The sequence below is a fragment of the Enhydra lutris genome, unplaced genomic scaffold (genome assembly GCF_002288905.1).
Source record: "Enhydra lutris kenyoni isolate GAN:26980312 unplaced genomic scaffold, ASM228890v2 scaffoldscaffold49, whole genome shotgun sequence".
In the NCBI taxonomy this organism is placed as follows: domain Eukaryota; kingdom Metazoa; phylum Chordata; class Mammalia; order Carnivora; family Mustelidae; genus Enhydra; species Enhydra lutris.
The window spans coordinates 14,221,076-14,249,069 of record NW_019154133.1 but is presented as its reverse complement, the minus strand read 5'-3'; the positions used below and the strand labels follow the sequence as shown (position 1 = coordinate 14,249,069).

The 27,994-nt window shown below is 36.6% G+C and overlaps 1 protein-coding gene across 1 annotated transcript in view; it reads left to right on the top strand.

Moving 5' to 3' along the window:
- The window catches only part of LOC111156823 (chromosome unknown C8orf34 homolog), a 149,388-nt gene that overhangs the window by 70,107 nt on the left and 51,287 nt on the right, over window positions 1-27,994 (top strand). Inside the window, 3 exon segments of the mRNA XM_022517912.1 lie at window positions 9,287-9,434; window positions 15,951-16,082; window positions 18,813-18,941. Of these exon segments, the coding sequence (XP_022373620.1) occupies window positions 9,287-9,434; window positions 15,951-16,082; window positions 18,813-18,941 (409 nt within the window).

Genomic DNA, 27,994 nt, shown 5'->3' with positions numbered 1-27,994 from the left:
TCATGCTGGGCACCTTTAGTGTTTTAGTTATTTAGTGTTTAGTTAGTATTTAGTTAACTAGTATTTAGTTAGTGTTTATTTAGTGTTTTATTTATTCTCTACAAATGATAAAAGTCTAAAATTAATTCATATCAAATGAGAGACATCCTTCTTCTTATGGTGATTTCTAGATACATCCTCTACTTTCATCATGGGTTGATTTAATTAATTTCTTTGAGTTTTGAAGTGCTTCACTATTTCTTCTAAGTTTCACCTATATTTTACTCCTACAATGGTATTTTCAAGTAAGACTCCGGAAATTCCTACTTAATGCCAGATAAGTTGTTTTGATAGACTTTTATGTTGAACAATATAATTCCCTAACTGAAAGTACTTTCATAGGGTATGTTAATATTTTCCACTGGGGACCTTGACAATGTAATTATAAGCTTGTACTTTTATATGAAGATTTTCTCAAAGTGGGTACTAAATATTCAATAATTTAATCTGAAAAGACATTTCTGTATTGGAGGAAAGATTAGTAGGCATTAGATAAATATTATATCACTTGTCATCATTCAGTAGTTCTGCTGGTTAGATTTACCTATTATTTGCCTATATTACTAAAAGCAGGGAGGATTCAGGGTGACTGTGACTAAGCTTTAGATTTAGACTTAGCTTTAGATTTAGAAACATTAATTTTAATTGTGGTAATTTCATTATTCCTAGTTTTCATTATAAAACAACTTAGTTTTTGCTTTCCCTAGATTGTCTAGATTATATTCCATAATATGCAACAGGGCTAATTAGATGCCTTTTCTCATTATAAATGAGGATTATAATCCTAATTTTATATTAGATTATATTTGAAAAGGGCCAAGAGCCTTTCAGAATAGGAGTGCAAATTTTCTTTTCCTTAGGCCTGTATTGTTGTGAGTGGGTGTGTGACTGTGATGGTTTTCATTGATGGGTTGTTGGTGAGGGGCAGGTAATCAGAAGTAAGCACGGATTTGACAAGCACATACTAGTTGGGTTGTGCATCTTGTATGCAAGCCTACAGTGAATGATTAAATCTAGATAAAATACTTGACACTTGTGCATATTGGGTTCAATAAATAACATATTTTAATTATTGCTATTCATTTTGCTCTGTTTTCTTTTGAGATCAGTGTTCCAATGAAATCCTCAGTTTTTACGGGGAATGAGGGAAGTGAGTTTAGGGCAGACGTGGGCATGGTTCTGAGGTGGAGGAAGGTTGAACAACCAGCAGATAATTTGAGTTCTTTGAATAGAGGACAGAGAAACATCCAAACAGATGTCTGTCCCCTTCTCACATGTGCATGGAAACCTGGAGAGAAAAGAAAGCATGGGTTCTGGTGTGTGTAGAAACCAAGTGGAATTCGATAAACTGGGAATGGTGACATCAATTTAAAATAATGCTTTTTCAGGGGTGCCTGGGTGGCTCAGTTGGTTAAGCATCTGATTCCTAGTTTTAGCTCAGGCCATGATCTCATGGTCCTTAGATCGAGCACCATGTGGGACTCTCTGCTGAGCATGGAGTCGGCTTGTGATTCTTTCTTTCCCTCTCCCTCCCCCTCTCCTGCTCTCTCTCTCAAATAAATAAATAAATAAATCTTTAAAAAAATGTTTCAGAAAAAGGTATTTCTGGGACAACTGAATTTTAAGTAGATTTCTCTCATATATTTGTTGATAACCTAATGTCCATTACCTGCCTATTTAGGATACATAGTTGGGTGGTGAGGGTAGGGTAGGCATTCAGAAGGTTGAGATTTCAAATGCAAATTTTTAAGAGACCTAATTAAAAACAGAAAATTGAAACGTGCAGATTTAGAATTAATTCAGTGATTCAATTTTAATACAGTTTTGAACTAAAATAACATTCTACAGATGATAATGTGCCATATACAATTAGTTTTTAAAGTAATTATAGGTGTCGAGTAAAAAAAATACCTGATTGACAGCATCTGCATTATTGAATATAATTGTCCTACATGTTTATTGATTTAACAAAAAGACTACAAAGTCCTGAGATTTTAGAACTGGCTTTAATTTTGTTTCTTGATAACTTTCTCCTGAGGTTAAAAGGAACAAAAGTTATTACTTACCTCTTAGGGTAATGAAGTACAAAGTAGCTTACTCCCAATGAAGTAATTAGGAAATTAATTTGGGGGCAGAATGCCATGCTGTCTGTATGCTGTGGGACCCAGAACAAGGGTCCTTAACCTGGAAAGTTGGAGAGTCAGGGTCACCATATTGGTGAGTAAATACCAGGAATGTTATATAAAATTTGGTGTTTGTGTGTATACTTGTGATTTTTCTGTTTGTTTTTTTAATTAAGGAGTCCCTTAGCTTTCATTAAATGAAATGACCGTTTATTAAAATAATTTCTACTCTTGACTGATTACTCATTCCAGTTTTGATAATGACTCTATGATGAGCTATGTCCTCACTCATGGTTTTGCTTTTATGTAGTGGACATTAAATTGTATTTTGAGACACTCCAGCTCATTAATTGTTGCAATGTTACATATAGTACTTGGCTGTCTATTATTAGATATAATAGCCCCAAATTCCATTAGTCTTTACATGTTGTATAATACAAATCTGGATTCAGTAATTACTTAATAGCCCTTTAAATTGTTTTTCAAAAATTTTTAAAAGGATGTTATTTTCATATGTGTATTTTTAAAATTAATATATTTGAATTGGTACCAGTAACAAAATTATAATTAACAAGGAAACAGATATTAATGCAGGGGACTATTTCAATATATAGTATGTTCATGAAGATAAAGACCGTAGTTGATAATAAGCTATATTAAGAGGACATCTAATAGTTTTATAACCAGAAAAATAAAGCCAATAAAAAGATGCAGTATGCATAGATAGCATCAAAAAATGCATGCTATAAAATGTGATAAAAATGGTAATGATAGTAGTAGTAATAATAAATATATACACATTATAAATATAAAATATTATGTAAATATGTAAAAGTACTAGTAAATGTGAAAATATAAGCTAAAACTTCTTTCAGGTGGATCATTATGGATTCAGTCAGGAAAACAAACTACTCTATGTATCTGGGTCATATGGAATTTAAAACAAACCAGTTTATATGATGGTAAGTTAGAAGGTGGGGCACAGAAGCCAGGGAAATGCTGCGGAAGGTTGTGGGGCTGTCACCAAAGGCAGGAGGAGCTGACCCTTAAGGTCTGTGCCTGGAGCACAGAATGAGTGGCTTTCAGATGCTTGTCTGGAAGCTGATGCCCTTCTCCAGTACCTTTGTAGAGCTCTTCCCACAGCTATGCCAGTCAGCACTGCTTTTCACAGATCTGCTGGGAAATTGCAGTGAATTTCTCATCGTCCCTCACATCTGCTTGCAGTTAACTCTGTGGAGAGCTTCTTCTGCTTCTCTCTGCTCTTTCCAAGTCTCTCTGAATTCCTCACACTAGGAAACTCTAACCCAGATCACACAAAGGAAGTTTTGGGAAACATTTCCCAGCCTTAGGAGGAAATGTAGACAACTTATTACAGTAGGCCACATATATCCCAAGGACTTTATGAATGCTTTGCAATCATTTTATTTAATTCTCCTGGTAACTCTATGATATAGGTAGTATCATTCACATTTAGTAGATGGAGGTATTGAATATTAAAGTGATTGTCTTGCCCAAAGTCTTAGTAAGTGGAAGATGATTTTAGAAAGTGTCACTCTGATTTTAAAGCTTTGGTGTCTAATCACTACCTTATCCTGGTGTCTTCTATTGCATTTCATTTACATTAGTAATACTATTATTATTAGTTAAGTATGAATTAAATCCTCCATTGGTGCCAGTTGTTAATATATTTTGTTTGTGGGGCGCCTGGGTGGCTCAGTGGGTTAAAACCTCTGCCTTCAGCTCGGATCATGATCCCAGGGTCCTGGGATCGAGCCCCACATCGGGCTCTCTGCTCGGAGGGGAGCCTGCTTTCTCCTCTCTCTCTGCCTGCCTCTCTGCCTGCTTGTGATCTCTGTCTGTCAAATAAATAAATAAAATCTTAAATATATATATATATTTAAGTTGCAAACAAATATATATATGTATATATATATGTATACATATATATATTTGTTTGCAACTTTAATGCCCCAAATCTAACTAAGCTTGTAAGTGTAAATCAATCACACTAAAATCAATACCTGCATTTTAATTTTTTTAAAATTTTTTATAAACATATAATGTATTTTTATCCCCAGGGGTACAGATCTGTGAATCACCAGGTTTACACACTTCACAGCACTCACCATAGCCCATACCCTCCCCAATGTCCATAACCCCACCTCCCTCTCCCGACCCCTCTCCCCCCAGCAACCCTCAGTTTGTTTTGTGAGATTAAGAGTCTCTTATGGTCTGTCTCCCTCCTGATCCCATCTTGTTTCATTTATTCTTTTCCTCCCCCCAAACTTCCCACATTGCATCTCCACTTCCTCATATCAGGGAGATCCTATGATAGTTGTCTTTCTCTGATTGACTTATTTTGCAAGGCATAATATCCTCTAGTTCCATGCACATCATCGCAAATGGCAAGATTTCTTTTGATGGCTGCATGGTATTCCATTGTATATATATACCACCTCTTCTTTATCCATTCATCTGTTGATGGACGTCTAGGTTCTTTCCATAGTTTGGCTATTGTGGACATTGCTGTTATAAACATTCGGGTGTACGTGCCCCTTCGGATCACTACGTTTGTATCTTTAGGGTAAATACCCAGTAGTGCAATTGCTGGGTCATAGGGTAGCTCTATTTTCAACTTTTTTAGGACCCTCCATGCTGTTTTCCAGACTGGTTGCACCAGCTTGCATTCCCACCAACAGTGTAGGAGGGTTCCTCTTTCTCCGCATCCTCGCCAGCATGTCATTTCCTGACTTTTTAATTTTAGCCATTCTGACTGGTGTGAGGTGGTATCTCATTGTGGTTTTGATTTGTATTTCCCTGATGCCAAGTGATGTGGAGCACTTTTTCATGTGTCTGTTGGCCATCTGGATGTCTTCTTTGCAGAAATGTCTGTTCATGTCCTCTGCCCATTTCTTGATTGGATTATTTGTTCTTTGGGTGTTGAGTTTGCTAAGCTCTTTATAGATTTTGGATACTTTATAGATTTTGATATGTCGTTTGCAAATATCTTCTCCCATTCTGTCAGTACTACCTGCATTTTATCAGTCCCTAAGTCCTTAGCCTAAAATTTCCACCAATGTTTTTTGTTCCAGGGCAGGAGTGCTATTACCACTCCCATCGTTTCAGTTTTTATGTGCCCACAAGCCAACATCTCCCAGAGATCCTTGGTTAAAGGAAGACTTGAATGTCACTGAAGCAGCAGATGAGGACGGCGCCCCCACACTATGGGCCTGATTCCTGGCTGAGAAGGGGGGCAGTTAAGGCCATTAGTAGAAGAGGCCCAGGTGCGTCCTCTCCAAATCTTGCCCTAGCACAGGGCAGCCACTGAGCTGCTGGCCTGAGTTTTGGGGAGGGCTTTTGTCATTGAGCTGGAAGGCGGGGTCCCGTGCCTGGTCCTCAGAGCTGGGGAACAACTCCACACGGTGGTTCCAGCATCCCCTTTGGGTCTGAGGCTGGAGTCTTGCGTGGTAAGTCGGGAGGAGCAGGAGTGGGTGTATGGCAAAGCGCAGGACTCCAGAGGCACAGGGAAACCCTGATACACTTCATCTAGCTCCGGGGCCACAGGATTAGGGGGTGTCTTCAGGGTGTGTGCTGGCTCCGGGACTCAGGGGATGTCTACATCCAGGGACAGATTTCCGCGGAGTCCAACGAGCAGCATTGGCGGCTCTCCTTCAGGACAATTGCGGAGGTTACTGCAACCCGGGTCAGTAAAGGCGTCGTTGCCCAAGGACTCTACTCTCTAGGCGCCTGGACGCTGTTAGGGCTCCCAGGCAGGCGGGTGGGTACCCCCAGACGCCAGTCGGTCTGGGATCTCACGCTAGCGCGTGCGCCTCGATTTGCGCCTGCGCGGGGCCGCCGTCGCGGCACAGCGGGAAGGCGCGAGCGTGCAATGAATCCCACCGCGGTCGGCTGTCGCCGCGGTCTCCCCCAGCGGACGCCCAGCACAGCCCACAGGTGGCCGGTGTAGTGTGGACGGCCAAGCGTACTGTGTCCATCTTGGTCAAGTTCAAGCACCCAGGGAATTTCACTCACAGCTCTTGCTCTGATGGCAAGGACTGTAGATAAGCCTCCTCGCTCCCCGGAAGTTCAGCCCCCTTACCTAACCCCGGTTTCCTTTCTGGAGTACTTTTCGCCTTATGTGAAGGATGCCTGTGAAACTTTTCTGCATGGGATTTCTGTCGCCAACTGACATTCTAGCAACACGATTCTTCTCATTTCCCCAATCTATCTGTCCTTCAGTGTGTCTCTGTGTATATAAATCTGTGGGGCGGGATCATGGTGGTGGAAATCATCCTTTTTATTGCCAGGAGCATCTTTGCAAGTCTAGGATTTAAATTTTCCCGTCTGAGAAAGAGGTTTCTGTTCAGTTCAAGTCCTCAAAATTATTCACTTTCTAATGCTAGTGGATATACGGATTGGGAGTCAGGGTAATTCCTCTTATAAAGACAATAATCTGAAGCTAGATTATTGTCCAGTCAAGGTACCCAACATACCCTATAGCAAATGTTAACTATTTTCATTTTATTTATGATTGAATTTGTCCTTTGTCGTGAATATATATTCATTAATGGAATGTAAGGATATCCAAAATTAGTAACTAGACTAACGATATTTTTAAAATTTACCAGTGATTACTTGGTTTATTATGACTGTATGACCCATCACCTAAAGACAATATAGGGACACTTCAGTTTATTTTAAAAGAAAGAAAATACCCACAGAAGCTTTCCATTTAATTTGACAGGTAAAAAGAAGTGCACGAGATCTTTGGAGGTTTCAGAATAGAAATTGCTATGGCTTTAAGCCCTTGTTATCTGAACTGATTTTGCTTTATCTGAGTGCCCAGGCCTTTTGTGACAAGAGTAATCTAGTTGGTTCTTCTATTTCTTTTTCTTTTCTTCTTTTCTTTTCGATAGTGTACAATGAATTTAAATAGAATATAATACATCTTTTCTACAGAAGCAAATCCAAAATGTTTAAATTGCATTCCACTGATGTATAATTGGGGTTTAATTAAACCCTTCATTGCTTTAACCATAGCAGAGGAATGACATTTTTTAGTTATAACTAATAGTTGAAATCTTAAAAAACAGGAATCAAAAAGACCTGTGCTAACTGGTTGTTTGCTTACCTCTTTTTCAGAATATTAAAAACAAGCACATTCGTCCAATAAATACTTTGCCACACAGTGTTTTTGGGGTAGAAATCCTTTGCTCTTTTCATTCCCAACTCGGTGTTCAGTCTGCACATTTGAGATACCTTGAATTATTTTATCCATGTCTCTAAGATCACCTTGGAATCTTGTCATTTATAAAGTCCATTTAGCCTCTACTCAGATAAATCCATGTGTTTCTAGACTGTTAGAAATGTCAGCAAATATATCTGAGGTACGACAGCATTTTTTTTTTAAGATTTTATTTATTTATTTGACAGACAGAGATCACAAGTAGGCAGAGAGACAGGCAGAGAGAGAGGAGGAAGCAGGCTCCCCGTTGAGCAGGGAGCCCGATGTGGGGCTTAATCCCAGAACCCTGGGATTGTGACCTGAGCCGAAGGCGGAGGCTTTAACCTACTGAGCCACCCAGGCACCCTGACAGTGTTTCTTATATAGGAATTTTGAAGAGTGCTTTTTGCTGGGCTAAGAAATCTATGAATGCTTTGATTGTTTATTAGGAGATTAAGGGATTTTAATTACTAATATTTACCTGGGATCTGTAAACCAAGAATGAATAAATGAATTTCATTACTATCTATGAGCTATAAAGATTTCCAGGCCCTTGGGTGAAAGTTGAGATCAAACCAGGTCAGCCTATGTTCTTAGTGCTCTGGTAGAGGACGAGCAGAGGCACATACAAAAAGATGAGCAGATATTTAATGAGATGATTCTAAGAGTATGGTACTCTGAAGAAATGTTATGATGTTATGAAGAAAATAAGAAAATGAAGTGTTAAAGACAAAGATTCGTTAGGGTAAACCTCTCTTAAGAAGGTATCATTAGAGACAAATGATGACAAGCCAGCAATCTGAACATCTGAGAGAGGAGAATTCAAGGCAGAAGAAATACGCCACCAACGAAAAAAGACAATGGGATGGGGGTATTTCCTATATTCCTTCTGTTAGCACTCCTAATAATCTGATTTTTCTGGCCCTCTCAAGACCATTGCCTCTCACAGAATCTAAACTTAAAATGATAATTGACAGACTAAATTTCTGGGCTAAAGCTAGCAAGGTGAAATGTGATTGATATGAATGTACAATGGTACATAAAATTTCACAAACTTAGTTACACAGCACAGAGTGATAACCACGTGTCTTGGCAGCTGTTCATATGAGAACAATCTGGGGATTCTAACTGAGCACAAATTGGAGCTTGCTCTTTGCTGTTCCTGCCTGGAAAAAAACAACATTTAGATATTACCCTCAGGCAGCTTTCCGCCCAATTTAAGGTATCATTATAGCTGTCCAAAAATGGAACAGGCTGCTACAGTAGGTTGGGAAATCTTCATTGTTTAACTCATTAAAAAAAAAAAAGAAGAAGAAGAAGAAGAATGAATACCCATCAGGGCTTTTGGAAAAAGTAAATTCTGTATTGTTTGGAGACTAGTTTAAGTTTAGTTTAATTTTTTGGTTTCTGTGAGTCTGTGGCTTGTTAGTTGTTTCTTTTATGACAATAAACTTTTCTTCATTTTGGGATAGGTTTATATGGTTAAGAAGAAAAAAATGACATTGATATGTAAGGTATATGGTGAAGTTTACCAAAAGTTTAGTTTGTAATGGCATTTCTCAAAAATAGTAATCTGGAGTTTAAAATTCTTGGACTATAGTTTTAAAAGAATTTAGAATTAGTTCTAGTATTTCTTTGGCCAAGTAGAATAATAAAAATAGATATAAATAAATATAGCTTGGTTTGCCTGTGTTAGCTGTATAACATAGTTTATGTTTCTGCACTTCACTTTCCTCACAAGGAGGACAGTAACTTGTACCTGCCTTAAAAGATTGTTACTAAGATTTAATTATTTGCTGTATATCAAGCAATTAGAGCAGTGCCTCGCATTAGTAAATGCTATGGAATTGTTCACTATCATTATTATTAAAAGTAAATGTATGCTCTATTCTGCCTTCAGGAATTAATGACCAAATTAATAACTGAAACGCCTGACCAGCCAATCCCATTTCTCATTGACCATCTTCAGTCTAAACAAGGAAACCATGGACAACTTCAAAGAACTTTATCTGGATCTGCAGCTCTCTGGGCAGAAAGTGAAACATCAGGTAAGTGAAAAATATTTTATAGTTGATTTTTATATATTTAATGTAAAAATGTACAAAAGTCTTTCTGATTATAATAAAATAAATGTGGATGGTTATCAAGGGTTTCATGTATTCATTTGCAGCTTCACTCATATGCTAAGGTTTCATTCATGTGTGAAATTTAAGAGAAAAAGCTAATGAACAAATAAATAAAGAAAAAATGACAAAGAAGACTTAAATACAGAGAACACACTGATGGTTACCAGAAGGGAGGGTAAAGGGTGGGGGAATTGGGGTAAAATAGACAAAAGAGATCAAAAGCATACTTAGTTTGGTGAGCACTGAGTAATATATAGAATTGTTGAATCATTATATTGTACACCTGAAATTAATAACAACACTGTATGTGAATTACACTTCAAAAAAGAAAAAATTCCAATTTGTCATAAAATACTCTTGATTATGAATATATTGTTATATAATATGCTATGTTTTATGCTTTAAAATATGGGAATCTGTGTGTGTTCAATTTTAAGATTGAGATTTACATGAAAAGATTTCATTTGGTGTGAATTCTAATTAATTATTCTAAGGTTATTTCTTTTCTTTTCATGAAGAATTTGAATTAAATGCTCATAGCTTATCTATAGAAAGAAAGGTAAACAAAAATTTTTAAAAAGTTACCTTTCACTTTTCCCAAACTGATGATGATTCTCTATTTCCTGTGGTGCCTATTTTTATCTTATGTAATAAGTTTAACTTTAGGAAGATGCGTTTACTCCGGGCATTGGGGAACCAACCTTACTAAGTCTGCAATAGCCTCGTCTCCCCAGTAAGCACCGGTTAAGATAATTGGGTAGACCCGACATCAGTCTTTACTCATGAATTGTGTGTCTGACAGCTTTTTTATTCTATATACGGATTTGTTGGTTTGGCACTTACTTCTAAAACTGATTTCCTGTGCCTGTTATGTCAATAGCCATCTCCTTGCCTAATTCCCCTGGGAATCTGACTGACAGGACTCCAGATGTGTTCCCAACATCTGTACTTTTCTTATCCTCCTCATGCTTTATGAGATCCCCTGAAAGGATTTTGGTCTTCTTTGGCTATATTCTCATATTAGTACCTTCTTGAGACCATGTCTTAAAGCCACAGTAAAGTGGGTAGGGAATAGGGTATCCTCTGAAAGAATGTAGAGCTCTCTGCTGGCAGTTATCCATACAGAAGATACCTGCATTATACAGGAAGCTAGGATACAAACTTTTGGCATAGAAAAGAGAGAACGCTTACAGTTTCCTGGCTTCACTTTCTTGGGTTTAGATTCTAAGTAGCATGGTTATATAGGCATGAACTCTGGTTTGTAGGTGCAAAGATGGCACCCATCATGTAAAGGCAGACCATATGGAGTCTGTGAGCCCAGTGAAGCTCATATGAGCCCATATTTATAAACTATAGTATCTGGAGAGATAGTAGTATGTTCGACTCTGCAGTTCCCATGTTTAATATCTCATACTTTCCATGGGTCAGAAGTCTGTAACTAACACAAAAGATCCTCTGTCAGATCTCACAAGGGTGAAAATCAAGGTATTGGCTGGGTTGCATTTTCATTTGGAGGCTGAAATAAGAAAGAACCTGCTTCCAAACTCATTCAGGTGGTTGGCAACATTGATTTTCTTGCAGTGGTATGACTAAGGTTCCTGTTTTTGTGCTGAATTTTAGGCTGGGGTTGCTGTCAACTCCAAGAAGCAATCTGCAGTTCTTGCCACATGACTCTTTCACATCATGGCAGCTTGCTTCTTTAAAATCAGCAAGGGAATTGCTGTCATTCAGTCTACTTAATATATATAACATAACATAATCATAGCATTGACATCCCATCATTTTTACTATATACTGTTGGTTTGAAGCAAGTCAAGGTCCAATCTACTACACTTAAGGCGAGGGAATTATATAAGACATAATGTCAGGGGCAGAGATCATGGGGATCATCTTCGAATTCTGAGTAGTACAAGTACTGATGACTTACTACTTGGAGAGGGAGAAGGAGGGGAGGAGATTATTATGACTCCCAATTCACTGACTTGGTTAATGGCATAAATGCTTATTTAACAAAGACAGGTGGGAACAGAGGAGTAAATTTGTGAAGAACAATAACAAGTCCACTTCCTATTGATGACTTTGAGTTTTTGTGAGGCATCATAGTAGATAATTCCAGCAGGAAGTTAGATATGAGTCTAAAACTCTGGGATGGGTCAAGGCAGGAGTCACAGTGTGGCATTCAGTATCATACCTCATAATCATTAAAGTTACAAGAGTGAGAGAATGGAAGAAGTTGTGGTCAAATTTGCCAGGAGAGTGGGAGATGAACTAGGGGAAGGCAAGGGTGAAATTTTATCTGATGCCTGAAATTTTGTCTTTTTTATCAAGAAGTGAGGTTGTTTGCTGAGGACAAGAGGGTTGGGATTTAAATTGTGAAAAGTCACCAAGGAAAAGGAAAAAATAGCTGGCAAAGGAAAAAAAAATGACGGAGGCAGTTCTGGAACCTCTCGGAAGTCAAAGACACGAATGACTCTTAGCAACCATCAGCACAGTTGTGATTTTCTCCAGCAGTGCCCAGAAGCAGTGGGAAGGGAGCAGAGCCAACAGTTTGAGGGACTGAGAATTGTGGTTGTGGCATGGCTAGGGTGGAGGTTGGAAGAACAGTTTTGCAGAGCAGTGAGGACATTTGTGAGCCGTTTATTCAAGTGATCAAAGCGCATGGTCTGGCATGAGAGGGTAGTGAGCAAGGATAGGAAAAGAATTAGACAAAAAAGCAAATCAGAGAGCTGAAGATAAAGACCTATAGAAGGCTGGTGGTGCAGGAATAGGTGCAGTGAAAATCTGAGAGTGATTAGAAGGACAGGAGATCGTGATATTTGAGATAAAGATTTCTGAGGTGGGGTGAGTCCAGGTGATGAGATGGTCCTGTTGGTAGCCTTAGTTGTGGGGTATCTTAATAATCAGGGAAGTGAAGACTTTCAGAGTTAGGGAGGACAACGAAATATGAAACTTAATGCATGATTAGTCTGAGGATTAAGAAGATGAAACCAGGGACGCTTGGGTGGCTGCTTTCAGCTCAGTTCATGGTCCCAGTATCCTAGGATCCAGGCCCTCCTGGAGCTCCCTGCTCAGCAGGAAGCCTGCTTCTCCCTCTCCCACTCCCCCTGCTTGTTTTCCCTCTCTCGCTGTGTCTCTGTCAAGTAAATAAATAAAATCTTAAAAAAAAAAAAAAAGATGAAACCAGGGTTGCATTCAAGTTGTTGAAAAGTCAAGGGAGACTGTGCCAATGTTTTGAGTTCAGCTGTGGAGTAATCAGGAGTAGAGCAGTGGCCACACTGAGGAGCAGTGAGTAGTGTAGACAGGCAGCAGTTACCACCAGAGAGGAGGGACTTCCAGCTTAACCCTGCTGGGCCAGGAAAACCCAGCCTGTGGCTGGGACCACATGGGGGAATGAACCCTCCATTCCAGGAAGCTGCAGAGGAAGGAATGCTCTTGTGGAAAGAGTGAAGTCTCTTAAAACATGAAAGGAGGGGGGTCTTGAGAATAGAAGAGTGTTTGCTTGCCATGGAATGTATGTCCCAGGAGGAGAAGGGGCAAAATTTTAGAAAGAAAGAGTATGACAGGAGAGAGAAGGAAAGCACAGGGTAATTCTTGGATATGAATATAAGTGATGAAGTTATAATTTGGGTGACAGTATTAATGCCAGTTTACAGCTTGGCTGCAGTTTCGAATTGTTTCCTCTGGTGCATGTTCTGATTAGCTAGAAATTATCTCAATAGTCAAAGTATTTTGGTATAATATCTCTTGAAAATATCTAAAGTTGTCCTCTTATTGTCATCAAATGTACTAGCAAATCAGGACACATCGTCATCTAAAAGTCTGCCATTTAATATTACTGTGCAGAAACATGAAGTCTTCCTTATTTTTATTTTTTAGATATCTAGTTATTTTTCTTAAGTACTTATGGAATTTGTTTTCTCTTTCTGATATTGACAAGTTTTACTGGGAATATATCTCGACAATTATCTTTTTTCTTTAGATTTTTTTCTTACATTCAGTGAATCTTTTCAATTAGCAAATCCAGGTCTTCAGCCTAAAACTGTTTTCCTCTTGTGTACTTAGTTATTGTTTTCATTATATTTGCTTTCTATTTCTTCTTCAGAAGATCAGCTATGTGTAAATTGAGTTTGCTTTGCTGTTCTTCATTCCTCCCATTTCATTTCACATTATATTTGCCTTTCTTTGTTGACTAACTTCTGGGGAGATTTGTCAAGTGTGCTCTCTGTGTTACTGATTCGATTTTCTGCAGTATCAGTTTTCTCTCTTTGGCTTTGAAAACAAATTTAAATGTCGGTATTGCATTTTGGTTTACTGTCAGCATTTCCTTATCTTCTTTATTCATTTCTGTTTGCAGTTATATTTTATTGTAGGCTAGTTGATTAACCTGTCTCCTCTCACATTTTTTTTTTGTTCCATAGAATCCATTTTCTTTATTTTTATTAAGAAGGCAATTAGCCATGTTCTAAAATATAAAGGTTTTTCAGGGTAAAATTTTCTAAAACTATGAATTTTCTTTGTATCTTGAGTGCTGTGTTCTTGCTTTTCATATTGAAAATTTTTTAGAATTATTTTTTCCATTTATTCAAATTTAAATGAGGAGTATTCTATCTAGTTTTAGGTTTATCAATTAATAATATAGTTGGACTCTTCTTTGTCCCCTCAAGGACAATTTGGATCCCTTCCATACATTTTACAGAGAAAAAATCATGACTGCTCCTAAAATTCCATTATCAGTTGAATCCTATGGGTCTCTCCAATAATCATGAGTAACTTTGTCTCATCTTGTTTTCTACCAACTAAATACGAACAGTATTATTGCTAGATTATTTAAGTTAATGTGGATTTTTCTCCTAGCCTATAGTGGAAAAATTAAAAAGCCACAAAATCCAGTATGCTATTCCCCCCTTGTTCTTTTTAGCCATTTTGTTTGTATCATGAAATCCTTTGTTTTATGATCAGGATTCCTTGTTCCTTTAGCCGTGTTGCATTAGAAGATATTATAGTCCTAGGATGGATTCCCATAGAACAACAGAAACAGATGACTTTGATACAGGGGCAAGTGTCAGGGATGCCTAGAATTCTTCCAGTCCTTTTCTTATTTGCCTGTCTTTTGTCTTATTTCTATCTGTGGAAATATGTCCCGCATTTTGGCAGACCACAGACCGATATTTCTGTTCCTAGAGTTTTAGAATATTTGTACCTCTTTTGGTATTGAATGCCATGTTGGAAGTTCATAAAATTAGGAACAGCTAGTTTAGTACAATCTTCAAATATAAATTTGAGGAATCCATATAATGTTTCATGATTTCTATTTGGTATTTACAAGTGGGTGGCTAGAGAAAGATTGGGGAGTCATTCATAAAGCTAGGATGATTTGACAACTTATAAATTTATACAAGAAGGCAGAAGGAAACTCTAAAGTTTAAGGAATGTCACATAGATGAAAGAGGAAGATGAGGAAGCAATGAATGAGACAGAGAAGGAAGAGTCAAATGGTTGATATAGAGATGAGGAGGATGTAGGGCCCTGAGTATAAGCGAAGAAAATATTCCACAAAGATAGGCCTGTCTAAAAATATGAAATGCTTGGCAAAGTTGTTGAGAAGGATGAATTCTTGGAAAGATCATTTAATTTGGGAATTGATATAACTTTGACCACCTTTGAAAGGGAGCTATAATTGAACAAAGTTGGTTGAATTACCCTTTCTTTAATAGAGAAGTGGGAAAAAATGAGTGATTCTAGGGAAGGAATGTAGGTGACAATCAGTGGTTTAATGTGTCTTAGTGAAAAATAGATAAGGTAAAATCAGATGAGTAAAATTTACATAAATGTTTAGTTGTTTTTTTATTTATATATATATATATATATATATATATATATATTCTAAAGATTTCTCTATTTACCTTTGAGAGAGAGAGAGAGAGTGTGTGTGTGTCAGGGGAGGGACAGAGGAAGAGAATCTTCAAGCAGGCTTCCCACTAAGCGCAGAGCCCTGCACTTGCCCCATCTCACCACCCATGAGATCATAACCTGAGCTGAAACATAGGGCGGGTTCCCTGAGGGACCGAGCCACCCAGGAGCCTCAGTTGTTTTAATTTACATTAGAATACAGTGCTTTATTCCCTAATACCCATTTAAAGAACGTTATTTTAAGTAATGGTAATCCATGCCTTAAAGAGTCATTCTAAAAGCCTTTCACAGTTTAACATGATCTTAATCATATTAATATACAAATTGAATCACATCAAATTCAAAACTAAAATCTACAGGAGAAATTAAGCAAGAAATGCTTTTGAATACTTGCATTTTTTTTGATGTGAGGTGAACTATAGCTTTTGCCAGGCATGTCTAATGACTTCACAGGTTTAGTTTTTGATCAATCTTGAAATCATTTATCGATGGTTTATATATATATTGTTTGTTTGTTTGTTTTAACAGAACATAAAGGAACAAGAAGGGATTTCAGAAGTTATGATAAGCCTTGGCAATTAAGTGCAAAGAAGCCTAAAAAGTCAAAAAGTGACCTTGCTGTGTCTAACATTTCTCCACCATCACCAGAATCCAAATCATGTAAGGAATTTTGTCATTCAAATGTTACTTAATGTATGTAAGTATGTATTACTAACGAAATGAAGAAAAGGTAAGAATTGAAGTCAAATTTTTTATGTGATATTTCTGGCTGTTAATCCTAATGAATGTCATGTTCATTTCAGCATTATACACGCACTCATATGCTCAAGCATGTTTAATTGATTTAGACCTTCTTGAGTATAATAGTCTTTTAAGAATATAAGCTACCTGGAGCAGGTTCCTTGCCTGTCATGTTCAGTTGCAGTGTTGTATCACATTCAAGGCAATTCTAGACCTACATTTAATAAAGGACATTTAATAAAGCAAATTAAATCTTTTAGAGGGGAAGGAAAGGATATTTATATTAAAAAATTAACAAAATTTAAATTCTTAATCCTTTTCTTTTAGCCCCCTCAAATTCTACTTCCTCAGAAATATTTTGTATATTTTCACATCCTTTGAAATAGTTTGCATCTTTTCACATCCTTTTCTTTGTACAACTAGCATATAAAGTATGTGTGAGTTGATTTGCCTTATAAAACTGGCTTTAGACTGTACACATTCTTCAGCAATTTGTTTTTATTATTTTAGAATGTGTTGTGGATATATCTTCATGCTAAACTTAGATATAAATTATACTTTTTAAGAAGTGTATACTGTAGTATGCTGTGAATGTGCCATAATCTATTTATTCCCCTGTGGGAGAATGGTTAGATTGATTATAGAGTTTTGCCTCCACAAACTACTACCTGAAATAAATGAATATCTTGCAATTTCTGATAAAATAAACAACATACCTACATAAATATAGGTGTTCTCATTTCTTTATGATAATTCACCAGATATAAGATTACTGAGTCAGAGGATCCGTGTATTTTTATTATTTCCAATTTCTTTTTTATAAGTAAATATTTCCAATTACTTTTTTAAAAGGGAACAGAAAAAATATTTCGGTGTCTGAGATTGCCTTTGACAAAGCATTACCATATATATATTTAATTATTTTATTTTAATCAAAACAAAAAAATACGGTTTGAAAAGTAAAGTAGTATTATAGGCTTCTAATATAGAGCCACTTTTAACTCTTTTAGATGTTCCTTTTGGTACACAAATGTACATATCCAAACATACAAGTTGCTTACATAGTTCCCTTTTTTACTTTTTAAATTTGAGGCATCATCTCTTGACCTCCTTCTAAGACATTGTGGTTTCATACCTCAGGCCCATTTTGTCCTCACAATACAATCATGCAAGTATTTCAAATATTGAATATATACTACACAACAATTTTGTATTAATTAGCCATAATTTCACAGTAGGGCCATAGATGTCCAACTATTAATTTGTTTCTAGAACTTATAATTGTCTTGTTTTTCTATTTGCTTTGTTTTCTGTGTACCCCTCACTAATGTTTCACCAAACCTTGCCTTATCATATTCAGCTCAATATGATCAAATACATCAAGTAATTCTAACTTTGATCTTACTTTATTTTATATTTTATTTCATTAAAAAAAATTGGAGACCTCTCTTCTGCAGCCCTTTGCCTTCTTGCTCCATCATGGCTTCTTGGTTTTTAGCATTTTTCTCAGCTGTGTTCTGAGACTATCCCTCACTGCCATCCTGAGGATTCTCTTTTCCTCCTTCTTGTGGAGGACCGTCTGTCTCCTGTCTCCACATCTTTTTTCCACTTTTAGGTTTATTTATTCATTTTGATGGCTCACCTTCACTACAGGTTTTCTGAACAAGAATGATTGCAAGATAAATATTTGAATCCTTATAAATAACTTGATTAGTTCCTCAGTTGGGTATAAAATTCTAAGTTAGAACTGATTTTCAGTTGGAATTTTGAAGGAATTTCGTCTGTGTCTTCTGGGGCAAGTATGGCTATTAAGAAGTCTGAGAAGAACTTGATTGCTGTTTCTGTCCCTGAAAGCTTTTAGGATCTTTTTCTTTTTTGCCACTGTTGTAAAATTTGGGGATAATATGGTTTACATTGTTTAGGACATTTAATGGATCCTTCCAATCTGAGAAATGGAGTTTTATGTCCTTATTGCTTTGGCATTTGTCCTCCTTGATTGGTGCTTGAGTGTTGAAATGTTATGAAATATCCACCTTTTTGGGCATCTCTCTCCTCAGGGACTAGATTTCGGTATTCTCTACTTTGCTAGATACAGTTACCACTCCTCAATTTATACTGCTTCTTCCAAAAAAAAAAAAAATTGCTATTTCTTGCCTAATAATGTCTTCTCTTCTTGTTTGACTAATAATTTGACCCAAACAAAATTTAATATACTTTTATTAGGAATGTGAGGGAGGTGAAGGGAGATGTGTTCTGTCTTCTCTTTTATCAGAAGATAGCAAAATGTCTTAAAAATATATACTAATTGCTGATGAAGAAATTAGAAATTTTTAAGCTACTAGAAGATGATATAAAATATTTCTTGCTTGTATGTTTTCCCTAAGTTACAGAAGTCACTAACTGTTAACAGTGCCTGAATTTTCTTTTTTCTGTAAATAGTCACACTTCCCTTTTACGAGTTCAATTAAAACATTTCTTAAAATCCAGCTTCATAACTTCCCTCTGTTTGCTCACAAGGAAACTATTTCCAAAACAAACATTTTTATTCTGTACATTGATCTTGATACAGTCTTTCACATAATGATGAATAAGTAAATTTTTATCATTATGTAGCATGCTTATGAAGTAATCATTTTTTTTAAAACATAGTGCCAAGGTCAGTAGATCATCCTAAGTGGAACTGGCGAATTAAACCACAAAGCCGTGATTTTGATGAATTGAACCACATCCTTCAAGAGAGCAAGAAGCTGGGAAAAGCCCTTGAGAATCTCTCTCGAAGTAAGTTCATTTACTTGATTATAATTGAAATTCCTAACCAATATTAAAGTAGAAACATTTATTACTATTGCCAGGAACCCATTTCCTACATCCTCATAATTACATGAGAGGTTGTAAGAGAGTGCATGAGATTGGAAATGAGGATTGATCTTGCATTTTCTACATGCTCCTGGGAAGACAGGTACAGAGAGTAGGAGGAGCTATAGACACCCCCCGCCCCACCCTGTCCCTTGCCATTTGACTCCAGTCTCTCTACCAGTTCTATGTTACGCAGGTCAGTTGCACACATACAATGGTATCTTACTCACTCTTCTCTTTTGCACCTGATTGTTCTGTGTCATCCTAAAAAGTAAACACACCTATTGCTTCCATGAGTGTTTGATTTCTCTAAACTTTTTAAAAAAATTCTTTATTTAAATTTAGTTACATATCATATATTATTAGTTTAAGTGGTAGAGTTCAGTGATTCGTCAGTCGCAAATAACACCAAGTACTTGTTACATCAAGTTCCCTCCTTAATGCCCATCACCCAGTTAACCCATGCCCCCACCCACCTCCCTTCTGGCAAACCTCAGTTTTTGTTGTTTTTTTTTTTTAAAGATTTATTCACTTATTTATTTATTTATTTGACAGAGAGAGGGGGACAGAGGCAGAGGGAGAAGCAGACTCCCTGTTGAGCAGGGAACTCGATTTGGTACTTGATCCCAGGACACTGGGATCATGACTTGAGCCAAAGGCAGACACTTAACTGACTGAGCCACCCAGACACCCCTCAGTTTGTTTATTACAATTAAGAGTCTCTTATGGTTTTACCCCCGTTTTTAATCTTATCTTATTTTTCTTTCCCTTCCCCTATGGTTATCTGTTTTGTTTCTTAAATTCCACACACGAGTGAAGTCGTATGGTATTTTTCTTTCTCTGACTGACTTACTTCACTCAGCATAATACCCTCTAGTTCCATCCATGTCATTGCAAATGGCAAGATTTCATTCTTTTTTATGATTGAATAATATTCCTGTGTGTATGTGTGTGTATGTATATACCACATCTTGTTTATCCATTCATCTGTCAGTGGGCATCTGGGCTCTTTCCATAGTTTGCTATTGTGGACATTGCTGCTGTAAATATTGGGGTGCATGTGCCCCTTGGAATCACTATTTTTGTATCCTTTGGATAAATATGTAAGAGTATAATTGCTGGGTCATAGGGTAGTTCTATTTTTAACCTCTTGAGGAACCTCCACGCTGTTTTCCAGAGTGGCTACACCAGTTTGCATTCCCTACCAACAGTATAGGAGGGTTCCCCTTTCTCTGCATCCTTGCCAATATGTCATTTCCTGACGTGTTAATTTTAGCCATTCAGACTGGTGTGAGGTGATATCTCATTGTGGTTTTGATTTGTATTTCCCTGATATCACTGATGTCTCTAAACTTCAAATGGTAGCAACTGGGGCACATTCTTCTTAAAATCCTTTCAGAACCTAGCAGCATACTTTTCTGTAAAAATAATGATTCTGTAATAAAAGGCCTAGGTTATAGGTTTTGCTCTGCCACTTATTAATAACCTCGGGTAAATCATTAAACTTCTAATGAGCCTTGGTCCTCTCATCCCCAGAGAAGGAAGACACAATTCTGTTTCCTTTTTCTGGTAGGTGTGAAAGTTTAAAATAATATACTTCAAGTAAAAGCTTTTAAATATTACTGTCATGAGAGTAGGCTATCGAATACTTGATTTGATAAATGCATTCTATATATGTAGACATACATATATATACCTGTGGTTTTAGTAATGAGTTCAGAGTATTCCTACCTTTCTCTGGTTCTTAAATATATCTCAATTTTAAGATTAGATACCTTTAGAAGCACATTAATGCCATAGTCTCACTAAAATTTTCTTTTGCTGTCATGAAATATTAAAAATTCCTAAGTTGAAAATAGCATACTGGCATGTTCTAGTGGATTATCTTTTAAGATCTATATGGTTCTTTAGATAGCATAGTTTTACTAGTTTTATGATGTATCAAAGTTAAAAATGCCTGGGGGGATGAAAAAATTGGGTGAAGGTGAGTGGGAAATCTAAGCTTCCAGTTACAGAATGAATAAATCATGGGAATAAAAGGCATAGCGTAGGGAAACAAAAAAATAAAAAATTTCCCCTTGGTATATTTTGAGAGAAATAATGTATATATCATATGTGTATATATGTATATTTGTATATTGTAGTAGGCTATAATTATACATATTTGCACATTAATTTTATATTATAATTTTATATATAGAAAGAGATTGAGTTTTTTCATACATCTTAGTGCATAACTCACTAGAGCCTTTTTGAACTTTTGTGTGGTGAACCCATGGCACAAGCTAATTTGCCCTATGGTAGAATCTTATAATTTTTCAACTAAGTTTTTAATTTTAATTCCAGTATAGTTAACATATGGTATTATATTAGTTTCAGGTGTACAATATAGTGATACAACAGTTCTATACGTTACTCAGTGCTCATCGTATGTGTACTTTTTAATCCCTATCACCTATTCTACCCATCCTCCTCCCACCGCCCTCTGGTAACCATCAGCTTGTTCTCTATAATTAAGAGTCTGTTTCTTGGTTTATCTCTCTTTTTTTCTCCTTGTTCATTTGTTTTGTTTCTTAAATTCTGCATGTGAGTGAAATCATATGGTATTTGTCTTTCTCTGACTGACTTATTTCACTTAACATTATATGCTCTAGTTCTATCCATGTTGTTGTAAATGGCAAGATTTCATTCTTTTTTATGGCTGAATAATATTCTATTATATATATACACTACATCTTCTTTATCCATTCATCTATCAGTGGATACTTAGGCTACTTCTATAGTTTGGCTGTGGCAAATAATGCTGCAGTAAACAGGGATTATGTATCTTTTTGAATTAGTGTTTTCATATTGTTTGGGTAAACTCAGTTGTAGGATTACTAGATCATATGATAATTCTATTTTTATTTTTTTGAGGGCCTCCATACTGTTTTCCACAGTGGCCGAGCCAGTTTGCATTCCCAACAGTGTACAAGGGTTTCTTTTTCCTGCACATCCTCCCCAACACTTGTTGTTTATTGTGTTTTTTATTTTAGCCATTCTGACAGGCATGAAGTAATATCTTATTATGGTTTTGACTTGCATTTCCTTGACGATGAGTGATGGTGAGAACATTTCCACATGTCTGTTTGGCCATCTGGATGTCTTGTTTGAAGAAATATCTGTTCCTGTCTTCTGCCCATTTTTTAAATGGATTATTTATTTTTAGGGGGCTGAGTTTTATAAGTTCTTTATAGATTTTGGATACTAACCTTTTACAAATACTTTTTCCCATTCTATGAGTTACCTTTTAGTGTTGTTGATTATTTCCTTTTCTGTGCAGAAGCTTTTTATTTTAATGTAGTCCCAATAGTTTATTTTTGCTTTTGTTTCCTTTACCTCAAGAGACCTTTCTAGAAAAAAGTTGCTACGGCTCATGTCACAGAAGTTACAGCCTGTGCTATCTTCTAGGATTTTTATGTTTTCAGGTTTCATATTTAGGTCTTAATCCACTTTGAGTTTATTTTTGTGTATGGGGTAAGAAAGTGGTCCACTTTCATTCTTTTGCATGAAGCTATCCAGTCTTCCCAGCGCCATTTTTGAAGAGATTGTCTTTTTCCCGGTGCATAGGATCTTGTAATTTTGCCATTAGTAGACATCTTATGGTTGGGATTCAAGAAGGCCCTGCTTTTGGCTAGATTTATTTTTGGAAGAAATAATCATAAAGTGAGTACAGCTTATTACTGTATTATGTTCATGAAATAAGTCTTATCCTATTAAATGTCAAAGGTTTTTATTAATGTGTATAAATCTTACCCCTTTGGGCAGAGCCTGTGGCTCTTCATAGCCTCTCAATTTATCTAAAAACATGAGTTTAAAAATGATTGAAGAATATGCCTAATTATTAGACAGATCTGCAAATAGCATATTAGTCAATTTTTGTTCTTTGAAATATGATAACTTCCTTACAGAGACTTGTTATATCACTGTTAATTGGTAAGAAAATATTTGGCCTGTTCCTAAAACTTTTAATAAAGGAGTTGGGTTGCCTTTCACTTATGTATTTACCAAGATGTGGAGCAGAAATACCAAGGTTCAAGCAGTGGTCTGTCCCAAGAAAACCTAGGTGTGACCATATAGGTGGCACCTAGCAACTTATTCAGACTTAAATTCTCTGTTCCCTCTTTCTTGACAGGATTCAAATAATAACAGGAAAGACTAGATATTCTCTCCAGTTCACAAACAGGATTTTTGTTTTAGTAGCAATTATACCGTGCTTCTTTTTCCTAGCTTTTTGCAAACCTTTCAATGTAATGCTTTATCTTAAAGTCAGTCAGGAGCTATGTAATTCTTCATGCTATGATTCTCTTAAAAGGTAGATCTGCTAGAAAAACTTGCAGTGGCTTGTAATGCGGCTTGGTCATGATGTGTAGACAGTAGATTTTTTGTGCCTGGATCCCTCCCTTTGCAGCATTTCTGAACATTCTTTAAACATGACTTTCTTATTCTAGGAGCCTGGACTCCTGCCCTTTCCTTCAAATGTTTGTTTCCATCTGACTTTCAAGTAGTGAGAAAAATTGCTTCTAAATAGGGAAATTCAGAAGATACAAGACCCTCACATCCCCAAATAATGTATCTCTTCTAGTGGCTGTGATTGAAAGGCCTTAGGATAATATCTTTCTCAGTGCATTCTATTAGGGCCCATCATCTTATTACTGGTGATGTTAATCTCAATCAGTTAGTTAAGGTGGTGTCTGTCAGGTTTCACCACCATTAATACTCTTCCTTTCTGTAGTTAATAAATATCTTAGGAGAGATACTTGAAAACAAAATATCATGTTTCTTTTTCACACTTTTACCTAGTAATCTCAGCATCCATTGGTAAATCTTGCCTAAAACAGTTATTATAGGGGTTTTCTAAAAGATAGTGTTTCTTTCATTCCTTTATTCATTGTAATTCTTCTTTAATGGAGAGAAGGAAAATGGACTTATAATCACCCCCAGAATAACAGCGTCTATTCATCTTTGGTCATGACTGGTCATATTTCTGTAATATTCAGATATGCATATGGATATGAATATGGATACATGTGGATATATGTACATGTAGATATGGGTATAAATGTGAATATAGATATAAGCATTTATCTTTGGATATTGATATAAAAGAATAAAATACATATTTCAAAATTAATCCACACTGATTTTTCTTGGTTTTGAATATGCTAAATTTGCCAGGTTAAATTTACTTAATAGCTTTTTCAAGAAACCACGGTCTAAAAGGGACAGATTTGTTAAGAGGTCTTGATATTTCTCTTCTACCTACATTTTCTATGCCTACTCTCTACCTGGGTGAAAGACATATTCTAAAACCTAGCAAAGTATCTCCAGGGATTTGTGCTTCAGTAGAAGTATGAGATAGCATTATTAGTAACTATTGCTTTGGAATGGTCTAGTGTCCATCAAAATAAATAATTTTTCTCCCTAGAATGCCTTGTGGGAATAAGGACATATGTATATATAATTAATAATTTTAGGAAACTTTTCCAGAGAATGAAAGAAAGAGTAGTGCACTTGTATTATGACTTGTATTAGATAAATGTCTTGGATTATATATGTATTATGTTATTCTGAATTCTTCTCTGTTGAATAACATCTCATTTAACTATACTTCAGTCACACACATACACACACTTATGTACACATGTGTCTGAGTTTGTAATTAAACTGTAAATTCAGTCATTGTTAGGAACACATTTTTAAAGTGTTTTTTTAAGATATTATAATATTATATACTCTCTGCTGTCTTAGTTCTATCCTTTTTTGAGACCATAGTGTATGTCACATAGAATAGATGCAGGTGTTGCTGTGAGAAATGCCATGGGTCCTGCACTGCCTTTTACTCGCTTGCAGTTATGAGTATACCATTTGTCCTCCTTCCTCAAGTTTCCTCTTCATTAAAATGAAGTAATTTATCCCTGATTACCATCAAGAATCTCTCCAGTTTTCACAAGTCTTCATTTTAATGATCTATAATTTATATTCCAAAGTTAAATTGTGTTCATGACTTATAGTTTGTGGTTCAACCTCCTTGCATTCTTTTTTTTTTTTTTTTAAGATTTTGTTTATTTATTTGAGGAGAGAGAACACATGAGCAATGGGGAGGGCCAGCGGGAGAGGGAGAAGCAGACTTCCTGCTGAGTGGGGAGCCCAACGGGGGACTCAGTCCCAGGACTCTGGGACCATGACCTGAACCAAAGGCAGATGCTTAATGACTGAGCCACCCAGACACCCAACCCACTTGCAAACTTTCTAGCTCTTTGTTATCCTTACTCTGTTCTTCCTGCATTGTGACTTTCAGTATACAGGAATATCTCTGTTGTATTCTCCCTTCATTCTTTTTCATCTTTTTCCCTCACCTCTGCTCTCCCTCTTCCCCGGCCCAGACTGAACTCTGGGCCAGTTTTAATCAATATCCTCTTTCTCTATTATCTCCATCCTTCTGTTATGTCTCCTTGTCAAATTCCCATCTTTGAATAAGTGCTGCCATCTTCAGCTCCACTTCACCAGTAAGGCTGAGAGCTCCACGGAGGAATGGCAGGGCCCATGAACACTATCCTACAAATTCTTGGTTTTCAACACTGTTACTTATCTTGGTCAGTCCTTCCCTTTTTACCCTCTTCTTGCAACTATGAAAAACCCACACAGTAATATGCACACCTCTATTTATTCCCTGTCTCACTGTTTTAGCAATTAGCTTTCCTCCAACTTTAGAGAAAAGCTTAATTGTGGAATGCGTAGAATGTGTTCTCCTCTACCATCGGCATACGTAAGTGCATCCACATCTATCCTGCCCTTCTCCTTTCATTATCAACAGAGAAGGTGTTTCTCTTGTTTAAGGCCAAGCTTTCCACCCATGCTGTTGATCCCAGTTCCTGCCCAGTCTTCTGAGATCTTATTCCATTAGTTGCTTTGTCTTTTCTTTATGTGGAAATCTTTCTAATTCTAGTCCCCCTAATAGTAGTTTTGTGGCCATAGGAAAATTTCTTAACCTCTCTTTGTCTCAGTTACCTTTTCTGCAGAATTGCAGTAATAATGGCACCTATTTCTTAAGGTTTTTGTGAAGATAAAATGAGATGGTGTGTCTCTAAAGAGCTTCATATGGTGCCTGGTATATCATAATTGCTAATTAAAGGTTAGATATTATATTTCTATTACTGTGTAACAAATTACCACAAACTTGTGGCTTTAAAAAATAAAAATTTACTATCTTATAGTTTCTGTGACTCAGCAGTACAGGTGTGGGTTAGCTGAATCCTCTGCTCTGGGTCTAGGTAAGCTGAAATTAAGGTGCTGGTTCATGCTGTGATCTCACCTGAGGCTTCATGGTCTCTTTCCCTGCTCATTCAGGTCATTGGCCAAATGTAGTCCTTGCTAGATCCCTGTTTTCTCATTGGCTAGTGGCCGGAGATTGCTCTTAAAAACTAGAGGCCGTTCTCAGGTTCTTGCCTTGTGATCTTCTCGTAATGGTAGTTCAGTACTACTTCTTTGAGTGTACTGGGCAACATTCTCCCTGAAAGGCTCACCTGACTAGGTCAAGGCCACCCAGGATAATCTCTTTCTGATTTACTCAGTTAACCAGTGAGTAACCAAGTTAGAAGAGTGTTATCCTTTCATATTTGATGGTCCCATCATGCAGACTTAAAGGATTACACAGGTGTGTACATTGGGGGCCATCTTAGAATTCTGCCTACCACATATATTATTAATATTACTACTGTTTATCCCTAATAGCCTGTAACATGCTCCAGCTAAGCATGGCCCAACAGAAATGTAATGTGAGCCACATGTGTGATTTTATATTTTCAAACAGGCACATTACAAAAAAGCAAAAAGAAGCCTATGAAATTAATTTTAATAAAATATTTTATTTTAACCCACTATATCCAAGTTATATATGGAATACAAGCTTAATTTGTATTCCATATAATTATTATTGGCTTTTTTTTTTGTACTGAGCCTTCAAAATCAGTTGTGAATTTTGATGTACATCACATCTCAATTTGAGCTAGCCAAATGTTCAATAGCCACGTGATGAGTGGCTACCATATTGGATACCACAGCTCTCATTAATGTTTAAAACAAACTCATAAAAACTCTTCTCTTGGATTTGAGTTACCTCATGACATTATCAGAATTCTTCTTCTTCTTTCATACAGATTTTCAAAAGAAATAATGAACACTTATTATTTCCACTTGCTCATCTTCCTTTCTTTCCTCAGTGTGGCTGTGTGATTGCACCTATCATTCTGTTGAAACCTTTTTCACTATGGTCATGAACTGAATCCTCATTGTCAAACTGAATGAACACTTTTCCAGTCTTCATCTTACAAAATTGCTCTGGTAGTTTTAACACCATTGATTATTCTGTCTTTCTTCAGATGCTCATCTTCTACTTTCTGAGACCTGGCCCTTATTTATTTGATCCTCTTGGATGCCCTTCACACCATTTCTTATAGGCTTCATGCCAGTGCTCTTCTTTCTTCCTGGCCACTTTAAATGCTGTTCCCACCTGTCATCTTCTGTTCTTTCAAATGCTGTCTGTTTCCATTGTCATCCTCTCTCATAGTTTTAACTATGACCTCTACACAGCTAAGTCAGATGAATATATTGCCCATCCAGACTGTTTATACTTTATATAAAATGTTTAAAGCATATCTCCACTTGGATATCCCACTGCCGTCTAAAACTCAGTGTATCCAAATATATCATTCATCTCTCTTCAAACATGACCTCTTTTCTGCATACCGTTCTTCAAGTGATGGCACCATTGCTTACCAGTTCACCCAAATTGGAACCCTTATGGGCTCCTTTCTCTTCCTTTCTGTTCATAAATAATCAGTTGCCAAATTTTGTTCATTTTTCCCTCTATCTTGGGTTTGATTCTATTCATCCCTATTAGTACTCCCAAGTTTGCACTCAGCATCACCAACCAG